This window comes from Pollicipes pollicipes, unplaced genomic scaffold, assembly GCF_011947565.3.
Source record: "Pollicipes pollicipes isolate AB1234 unplaced genomic scaffold, Ppol_2.1 Scaffold_5724;HRSCAF=6776_pilon_pilon_pilon, whole genome shotgun sequence".
In the NCBI taxonomy this organism is placed as follows: domain Eukaryota; kingdom Metazoa; phylum Arthropoda; class Thecostraca; order Pollicipedomorpha; family Pollicipedidae; genus Pollicipes; species Pollicipes pollicipes.
The window spans coordinates 35,085,125-35,095,170 of NW_023596746.1; the positions used below are offsets into that span (position 1 = coordinate 35,085,125).

At 56.6% G+C, this 10,046-nt stretch overlaps 1 protein-coding gene across 1 annotated transcript; it reads right to left on the reverse strand.

Annotated features, from left to right (window-relative positions):
• Window positions 1-5,003: 5,003 nt before the first annotated feature.
• On the reverse strand, window positions 5,004-9,780 carry LOC119103970 (osteoclast-stimulating factor 1). The gene is made up of 5 exons (XM_037227680.1): window positions 9,670-9,780; window positions 8,385-8,491; window positions 7,342-7,459; window positions 6,660-6,871; window positions 5,004-6,292 (listed from the first exon to the last, which is right to left on the reverse strand). The coding sequence occupies exons 2-5, from the start codon at window positions 8,478-8,480 to the stop codon at window positions 6,077-6,079; spliced, it is 642 nt and encodes a 213-aa protein (XP_037083575.1). The 5' UTR covers window positions 8,481-8,491; window positions 9,670-9,780; the 3' UTR covers window positions 5,004-6,076.
• Between the last annotated feature and the right edge of the window lie 266 nt (window positions 9,781-10,046).

Genomic DNA, 10,046 nt, shown 5'->3' on the forward strand with positions numbered 1-10,046 from the left:
TGAATTATGCAGCTCCTTTGGCAGTTTCAAGCAAAAATATCACGAAACATTTTTTTAAAGAAAGGGTTATTTGAAAGTTCACTACGATTCGGCCTGGTCTGGGTCTGGTTCACACATGTCCCAGGTTCAGGACAGCTTCGTCATGCAACGACCCGACCACTCGTCTCCCGGAAAACGTGACGTTCACTCCCACGTGATCACCTGTTCGCTGAGGCCTGACAGTGAGACTTGCGCCATCTGCCAGCTTGCCATAGACCGACTGTTCACTCTCCAGATACCAGGCCTGCGGCGTGGCTGAGCCTGTTTTCACGGCGGTGGAATGTTTTTGACGCGACCTCTGTATCCCGACGCTCCAGGCCATATCACCAGGTCCCACAACCGCGCTGGCACGATGTCTTCACGTCCGCGAGCGACGCTGACCCGTCACCCGTTGCAGGTGTGACCGTGATTCTCACCTGCGCCAGCAACTCCAGCGTGAACCTGCGCAAGTGGAAGCACACCATCACGCGTGAGTTGTCTGCCTGCGTGTCCCAGCGCCGGGCTCCCTGCCGCGCACACGCTCACCCGTCCGCCGGATACGCGAAGCCGTGCCGGCAGGCCGGAGCGGCCCCATGAGAGGGATACAGGTCACGCTTCTGACCGGAGCCGACCAGCGCCGGTCTGCGCTGGACTGGCCGACGCTGCGCTGCGGTTCTCGGGCGTGCTTGCCCGGACCGCGGATTGCAGATGTGGCCCGGTCGCCCGCGGCGAGCAGCGCTGTTCGGTTCGACCTCCGCGCCACGCACGAGGCTGATTAGTCCGGTGTCCGGGCGTCGGCCGCTGTCCCGTCCGTGTCGTCTGCTCTGTCCCTGCCACCCCGGACACGGCCTTCCCTCGCACGCGCTTCTGTCTGCCGACCCGTGACACTGTCATGACTGACAGCCGCCCCCTGACAGTGCCGTGACAGTGACAGTGTCTGCCGGGGCGTGCGCCTTAGGCTGTCCGCCTTCGTTTGGTCCATACCAGGGCTCACCCGGTGGCAGCAAGCTGGAGGCGGAGGACCGCGCCCTGGCAGTGTTGTGTTCGCGAAGCGAGCGTTGAGGAGGCGGCTTCCGCGCACCCCAGACGTAACACACATGACCGCACGCTGTTTGGCGGCGGAGGTCGCGACGCTCGTGGTGGCGTGAGTGTAACTGTGTCCGTGTCCGTGTCCGTGTCCGTATCCGTGTCCGTGTCCGTGTCCGTGACTGTCTGTGTGCTTGCCCGTGTCCGTGTCCTTGTCCGTGTCCTTGCCCGTGTCCGTGCCCGTGTCCGTGCCCGTGCCCGTGTCCGTATCCGTGTCTGTGTCTGCGTCCTTGTCCGTGTCCTTGTCCGTGTCCCTGCCCGTGTCCTTGCCCGTGTCCGTGTCTGTGGATGTGTCTTTGTCTGTGTCTGTAATTTGATGTGGTGAGTGTATGTGTGTTTGTTTCCGTGTCCATGTCTGCGTTTGTTGTTCTGTCTGTTTCTGTTTCCATGTCTGTGTCTGTGCCTGTGTCTGTGTATATGGTTTGATGTGATGAGCATGGCTGTGTTTGTAATGCAGTAAATGTGACCGACTGCGTCAATGGCTTGTGGTATCTTAGCAACAGAGCGAGTGGTTTACCTCCCAGAGTCGCGGAAAGTCTTCCTGGGTCCGACCGTTCGTGTAGTGACTATCATACAAATCGGCGTTTACATTCGCTGTCGGACGTAGGGTTGTTGTTTACGTTTGCTCCAGCATGGTCTGATATGAAATTGCTTGACACTCCTAATCCCAAATCACTTTTGTCATTGTATTCGTTAACGAAGCGGTGCGGACCGGCTGGCAAGCGGCGGACGCGGCCCGGCCGGCCGGTCGGTCGGCCGAGCGCTGACAAGCGCACGTGCCGGCAGCGCCCTACGACAAGGAGCAGGTGGTGCAGCACGTGGAGCGGCGCGGCGGCCGCGTGCTGCCGGAGGTGGAGCTGACGGTGGCCGAGGTGGCGCGCGTGCGCCGGCTCGGTGACCTGCTGCTCATCGCCAACGGGCCGCTGCGCACCACTAAGTACATCACCTGCCTGGCCATGCGCGTGCCTTGCGTGGGGGTCCGCTGGCTCGTCGACTCAATCAAGGAGGTGAGCCAGCCCCGGTGGTGAGGCGCGGCGAGGTGCTGATATGATGCGAACAGAGCAGAGGCTGAAGCTGACAGATACAGATCATATTAACCAAGCCAGAAGGTCGTACGGTGTGTTCTGGTCTAGTTTGACTTGTGTTTTTCCCCAAGGGGTTCATGTTTTAGTGTATGTTCTCCAAAACGTCTGACGAATTCACATTATTCTCGTGTATTCGCTATTGTTCAACGCCGCCCACTATTTTCCGCGCACCCGCCTCATACCCCTCCCCTGCCCTTTCCAGCCTATCTCCCCTCTCGTAGCGCCTGGCCGTGTCGCCTGCCCCCGCCCCCGGCCGGCCGCCGGTGACGACAGCGCCGCCCGCAGAAGGAGCGGCTGCCGTACGAGGACTACTTGCTGCCGGCGGGCGAGGAGCCGCGCGGCGGCGAGCTGTACGACCAGCGGCTGGGCGCGCCGCCGCCGCTGGCCGGCCTGCGCGTGCTGGTCGCCGACCCGGCCGACTCGGAGTGGGGTCAGACCATGACCCGTATCCTGGCGGCGGCCGGCGCCGAGGTCAAACTCGACGATCAGGTGCGCGGGCGGCGGCAGGCACGGGCCAGCGACTGCTGCGGCATCCCCGGCAGCCGTGGCGCGCGAACCGGTCGGGTTCCCGCAGGCGTGTTATTTCGCAAAATAACTTATGGCGGTTGGGGGTGGGGGGGGGGGGGGGGTGGGGGGGGGGAGGCTGAGACTTGGGAGCGGTGTAATGTCGCAAACTAAGTGTGGAAGAGGAGGGGCAACGCCTTAATTTTCGACCTTTCCAGAGTTCTTTCCCAGGTGGGGAAAACGGCCAGAACTGATGCCAAAATAGACTTCAAACGGGTGCCTATCGAGGTTTTAACGCCTTCTTAAAGTTAGGGGTGGGGGCCCCTCTCCAAACTGAATAGGCAGCGGCACACGTGATCTGGAGTCGCCGTCTCGTATCGTGGCGTAGCGCGTCCCTGATGTTGCGTAAGGCGTCGGTCGTTACGGTGGCACACGGCGCGACGTTGCAGCTGCTGATGCCGTGCATAGCCGGGCCGCTGGCCCAGCTGAGCTGGAGCCTGCCGCTCACCGGGCGGCCTGCCGGTGCCGTGTCTTGCTGCTCACCGACCGGTGCCGGCAGGACCCGGCCGACGCCGCATCGCTGTTCGCGCCGGAGCTGGTGGTGGCGCGACCGGAGAGCCCGCCGGCCGTGCTGCGCTGGGCCCAGCAGCTGGCCGTGCCGCTGGTCTCAGGCCAGTGGGTGATCACCTCGGTGATCACCGGCCAGCGGCAGTCGCCGCGCGGTCGGCCAGACTTCAGCCACGAGAGCCGGCGGCGCGAGCTGCCCTGAGCCGGCGCCGCGGCCTGGGATCGGCTGGCGCGACTCCGTCTCCGAGTTCGGCGCCGCCGCGCGCGTGGTCGCACGCGGCGGAGCTCGCGCTGCTCGTCAGCGGACGCTGCGCTCGCCGCTCCGTGCGGCGCCGCGGCCTTTGTTAATCGCACGCTGTCGCTTGCTGTGGATGAAAACATTCGCGTTTAGCCAGGTCTGGGAATTTTAAGTTGTCGGTATGGTCCCGTTTCGAGAACGCTGCAGTGTCGTGTGAGTCACTGTAGCTGCCGTCCGCAAGGCACCCGATGCGTTTTCCAGGAGGCACTGCCATGACAATCCACCCACTGGCTTTTTATCGATATGAGACAAGTTTAGTTATACAAATTGACCGCACGCTTATGGGATCACTTCCATTGCAAGATCTCTTCTTGCTCTTCTGCTCCTTTCACTGTCATCGACAGGCCAGCACTCCTCTGCCAGCGTGTGCTGCCGATCATCTTCGCTTTTTTAACATATCACCGTTGCTTGGACGCCTCATTGATTGGCGGGTGGGTTGGAGTGCTTATCACAGACGTACCTGATCTGGCCGTGACGGCATCGTGTGCGCTGCAATACACATGAGCTTTGAGGCTGGAAGTCGTATCGAGACCGGCGGACCACCAGCGGCTGCGGCTGGCACGCCGGCCTGACCAGGGCGGGCAGGTCTCAGGGAGCTTGCCGTCGTCGCCCAGCTTCGGTGGAGTCGATGGGACCAAGGAGATCTGCTGCAACGTCACACTGCCTTGCAGAGGTGAAATAGCCCGAGTGGCGTTTTTGGAAATAGGGTTATTTATATATTTAGATGCAGCTCGAAGACCTGCAGCTCAAGACTTAAGGACAACAATTCGAGAAAAGGATAGTTCCAAAAATGCTCAAGATTATTTTCCTGAGCACATCGGCATGTTTTATGCGCTGAAACCTAAAAATGCTATGTAACAATTCGGCTCATGGCATTTAGGTCTTCTTGCCGCTGGATATCAGCACCGTCTGCCTGGCTGTGCCGAGGACTTCTGACAACACAATAGACATGCAGCGGATGCATGCATTACGCTTGGTCTTGCAGTACCATGATGCAGGAGTGGCAAAACCTAATGTTCGCCGTCGACAACTTGGCCCTCTGGTTTGTCGCCTGGAAGTATTCGCGGGTGGCGCAGCCTCGTCGCCATCATACATTGACAATCCGTCGGCCGACAAAGGACGCACGATGGCGTTCTGGTCGATGACACTGGCGTTGAATGGCTGTAAGAAACGTATGAGAACCCAGCCAACCAGGCAGGAACCTGTCGGACTTTTCAGTTGTGGAGGCCGGTCCTCCAGACCCCGGCACGCGATGTACGCGACCTGCTACCGCGTCTTTGGTATCCGCCGGCGGATCATTGGCACACGGCGATTTGGAAGCCATGCTTTGTGAACTAAAACTGGCGTACGGCGTGCTGCTCGTGTCGCATATTGCATTAGTGTAGGCAGAAACAGGCTGCCAAACATTTAAGACAGGTCCACACAGTTGCACTTCAATAGGCATATATTAGAAGCTCATTGTAGGAGGCACGACTACAGGACGTCCTAACGTCATAAACTCGCATTAGAGCTCACCAACACGAACAACACGAGGCGTCGCAAGGCACCTTATAGTCATGGATTGCCCTGAGACTAGCAGGGTCACCCTTTCAGAGACGCGCCGCTCCAGCTCCGCCTCTCTGCTTCTGGGCATAACAGCGCAGCACACAGCTTCGCGCCGTGCCTCATGCGACCTCAAAAACAATCTTGCACAAACGCTCAGCATAACATGTTTTCAGGTTTCAGCGGTTCACCCTGGAATGTGTTTAAGCGTATGCATCGACTATGGCCGTCTCATTGGTTAATCAGGGGTTGGCACAGAGCAACGCCATGTCTAGGTCCTTGGAAGGCCCGAAAGACAACCGCCACGCGATACTGTGCATCGTTAATCACATTGGTCGCAATAATCAGCTAACGCGTCGAAGCCCTAGGATGACGACACGCATATACAAAAGCCGTAAGTACACACAACATGTAATGCCAGGTAATCCACCGCTCATACAGAACCTTGATGCCGAGGGCAACCTGAAGCCTTCGTTGCGCACGTGCGATTAAACAATCAAATAGGTACATGACGTGGACCAGCAAAACGTCATACCAAAGCGCGTTCTCAACACTCCAACCGTCGTTGGGAGTGATGCTCGCCTCCGATTCGCGACTTTCCCGCAGCAGCAGGCGCGTCAGCGACGCGGTAGTGGCCAAACACACCCCGGCAGTGACACGGCGACCTCCAGCTTCCGCAGAGGTCGCACGCCGCGAGCGAGTCAGCACGCCCTGCACAGCCTGCACACTCGTCTCGCAGACGAGGGGTCGGGCGGACAGGCAGCGGCGGCCGTGGCTCGCGGAGCGGCCGTCGCATCACTGTCCGCACGGACAGAGACACGGCGGTGGCCGACCGGGGTATAACCCCAGCCGACTCGGGACCAAGGGGCGCCACCTTCCACGGGCGGGCGGCGCGGCGAGATGTCGGACTGATACCCCCGCCCGGAGTTCCCAGTCTCTCTCCGCCCGGCCCGTTCTCAGTCTGCCCGGTCTGCTTTCAGTCCGAGTCATCCTCGTCGCCGTACTCGTCGCCGGCGCCGATCGACGGCGGCCGCAGCAGGGCAGCGCAGTCGGCCGCCGTCGCCAGATGGCGCGGCAGCTGGCCCTCGCCGTTGAGCGCGCGCTGGTCGGCGCCGTGGCGCAGCAGCAGCGCCACCATCGGCGCCTGGCCGCGCCACGCCGCCAGGTGCAGCGGTGTGTCACCCAGCTTGTTCTGCGGCACGGCGGCGGCGGGTCAGCCCGGCGGCGAGACAGCACCGGACAGAGCGCCACAGTCACGCGCCGCGGTCCGGTCGCAGGCAGACGAGTGCACCCTCACCACGCTTTTTTGGAGACGGGCTTCACGGGTCCACCCCTAGGTTTCTCAAATGCCCATTCGTCAAGTCAGCAAATTGTAAAATCGCCTAGGAGTTATAACCGCAGCGTCGTCAACGGCAGCACAAGGCGAACACGTACTGACAGATGACCACCATGTTGGCGTCCTCACGAACCAGACACAAGGCCAGGTTCGGGCAGCACGAGTCAGCGCGCCAGCCTCGGCAGGCCCCCGCGGAGGAGGCAGGGGACGGGTGGACACCCACCTGGACGCTGACGCACACCCGGGGCGTGCCGAGCAGGGCCTGGGCGCAGTCCAAATGGCCGCCGCGCGCCGCCCAGTGCAACGCCGTGTTGCCGGCCTTGTCCAGGCCGTTCACTGACACGTTGTGCCTGAGACACTCGGTCAAAAAGGTGAGGTGGCCGCGCTTGGCCGCCTCGTGAAGCGGGCTCTCCACCGGCTCCGAGCGCTCCTCCACTGTGAAGGGACCGCGGCAGGTCAGACAGTGCTCTCCACCAGCTCCGAGCGCTCGTCCACTGTGAAGGGACGGCGGCACAGGTAACAAGCACCTACTGGAGCCTATCAGCTCACAAGCATTACATGAGCTCCAAACAGGTTTGGCCAGCAGAGGTGGCATGCATTATTTGTTGCTGAGCCAGCTGTAGGGATGTAAGTCAGACTGCAGTCAGCAGTATATCCTGGCAAAACTGGGCATGGGCCACAGTCAGCTGAACAAGTAGCATTTCCAGCTTAATCGGTGCAGGAAACTCTCCAACGTTATGGTCAGATATTCCTGATTGCACATATACACTAAGCATCAGATGGGTACAGGCACCTGTAAAACACACAGGCTAGATCATAACATGGTCAAAATTTTAATGATCCTCTTGCACACGCACTGAGAGGAGAGCGGCGCGGCCCAGCGCCGAGCACTCGGCGCGACTGACCGTAGTTGTAAGGGATGAGGCCGGTGCTGGAGCCGCAGCTGGCCGTCCACCAGGTCTGGTCGGCCGACGGCTCCCTGATGTACAGCAGGTCACCCGCCTCGAAAGACAGCTCATCCGCCTGACACCAGCCCAAATATCAGCACAAGATTTGAAAAGAGCAGTGCAGGTGTTTGCTAGTGATAGGGACAACATGTGTTTCAGATGTGGGCTTAATATAGTGCTGCACTGGAACTAACCTTCTGTAGCGATCGATAAAGGTGGCAGTAGTTGCCTTGATGTTTTCATCATTGATTACCTGAGTCCCCGTGCAGTGTGACACAAGAATGATTGTCTGCACCTCAGGGCCTGTGCTGTCAGCCGGCTGGTTCTGGCCAAGTGGCTGGGACCAGCACTGCTGGAGTGGTTGTGCTGGTGTGCTACATCGGTGCTGGCATTAAGGTGATCCCAGAACAGACTGACAGACAGGGAAGCACATCCCGAGAGGGATGGATCCCGAAGAGCAAGAAACACTCCATCACCAGGCTGCACAGTATATATTATCCCTGGCAGGAAGCAGCTCTCCACAGACATATGAGCAGAGAACAGTGACATCACTCCAAGGCCTGTTGGTTCATCTGCCATCAGTGGACAGCTAGTGGTATTGATAGTGATCACTTCTTTACAGTTTTGACACTGACAGCACTCTCAACCATTAACACAGTAAAAACAAACCTTAAACACACACAGCTATAACCAAACATCACAGATATACACCACACACAACTGAGCATGCTGGGGCCACCGATTGGTGAGCTAGTTGCATTGAATGCCTTGTGCAGCTACAATAGAATGGCAAGTTATCAACTTGGTGATATGCTAAAGCTGTACACAAGAAAAATTTGCACCAGCTGCAAGTTTCAAAAAGCTGGGCCTTAAGAATAAATAATTTTTTTATAGTTCCAGCTATCTTTCAAGGTGATACTGGAAAAGGCTGGCAACTCAACCTCCAGCATCGAGTGCAACAATTGAAGAGGACAAGTAAAACTACACTTTTAACCACATACATTTTGTGCAGTGTACTTGTAGATTGCCCTGAAAACCTTCACTTGACCTGGCTTGGGGGCTAGTTTTGGAGGTGGTGGTGCTGGTCTCAAAGCCATTGGAATTCTGTCTGCAAACAAGGAAAACAACACAGTACAATGACCTGCAACAATGGCCTGCAGCTCAGCTGTGTTCTGGGCAGCATCACGGCTGCCGCAACACAGGCCAGAGAAAGAGGCAAACCAGATTCTTCCAATATGATCTGTCTGAAGGCATCATGTGTATGTGCTCTAGTTGTCTGCAGCCTGATGAGTTTCTTTTTTCATAATACAGAAATGTGACTTGGCATACTTCTACCAATTTGGCTTCATCACCAGCCAGTCTGCACAGCTCTCTAGAGCTGAGATGAACACAACTTTTTACTTCTGAGATTTTCTATGAACACAACTTTTTACTTCTGAGATTTTCTATCTATCCAGTCATCCTGTGCCTGAGATTCGACTGAGTCACAACTAACTGTCACAGATAGCACACTGGTACTCTATATCTATGGTTTGCTACCGTCAACCATTGCTGCAATTATATATTTAGGGTCTGGTGGGACATGAAGATGATGAATATATCATAAATCAAAATTAAGAGATGATCCAGTGATGTTTGTGGTAGGCCACAAGCTAATCATTGTACCAATATTTCTTAATCTAAGAGAGGCCAGCATTATCCAATACAATATTAGCATTTGCATGCTGCAGAAAGGGCATTTCACATCAAAAGGAGCCCACTTTGACCTGGACAGGTCAGGTCACCTCAGGTTTCAGCATGCTAAAAAAGCAACATCACAACAGTACCCCATACAGCATAGCTGATAGGCACAAATTTCAATCATCAATGACCTTGCCTCATGACTCAGTCAATTAATTTCATCCACTGACAAGTGTACATATGACACACAAAGTGCAATAGCTATAGTGTTCAAGCTGCCAAATAATTTTGTGCAGAATATATTCTGGGAGCACATATTGTAATAACCATTCATATAGTTTTACTGTCACTGCCCCACACCACTCACATATCAAATGAACATAGGTAAAACCAGGGAGGCAAGCTTTCAATCATGATGACCCAGATTGTATAAGTGCCATGGAGCTTACCTGCCCACTAACCACCAACTAAGTACCTACATTTCAATTCGGATGATGATCCCCTGTCGTTGTGGACACACCCTTCTACGTATTGGGGAGCTAGGCTTACAAAAGGTTGCAGGTCTTCCAAAAGCTCACCAGGTAATCTAGCAAACAAACCACTTACCACTTCCACGGGGCGAGAAAATTATTGGCTTGAGCTTAAAGGTACTATTTCAGTAACCTATAGCCCTCAAACCGGAAATCGTGGCTCGAAACCGGCATAACTGACAACCGCTCATCCGCTTTTTTATCTTGACTACAGTGTTCATCTCGCGAAAGCCACAGATGCCTCATGCGATTGGTACCATATCGATAACGGTGAAGTTTTTTCACATCGGTGAACGACGTGCTGTGTGTACGTTCAGTCTCCGTTCGTCAGCACGTCAGCACGATTGTCAGCTGGAATGCGTGAGGTCATGCGTCCTGACGGGGCGTTCGATGTATGTGCTAACGGCAGTAACGCAGGCAGGGGGGCGCAGGGGCACGTGCCCCCCCCCCTAG

Bases quoted from the DNA above. Each gene is read 5' to 3' on its own strand.
- LOC119103970 (XM_037227680.1), bottom strand. From the start codon at position 8,480: ATGGCTTTGAGACCAGCACCACCACCTCCAAAACTAGCCCCCAAGCCA. The intron at 6,872-7,341 runs GTCAGTCGCGCC...GTCCCTTCACAG, and splicing joins CCTCATCCCTTACAACTACG to TGGAGGAGCGCTCGGAGCCG. The intron at 6,293-6,659 runs GTGGGTGTCCAC...GCCGTGCCGCAG, and splicing joins GGGTGTGCGTCAGCGTCCAG to AACAAGCTGGGTGACACACC.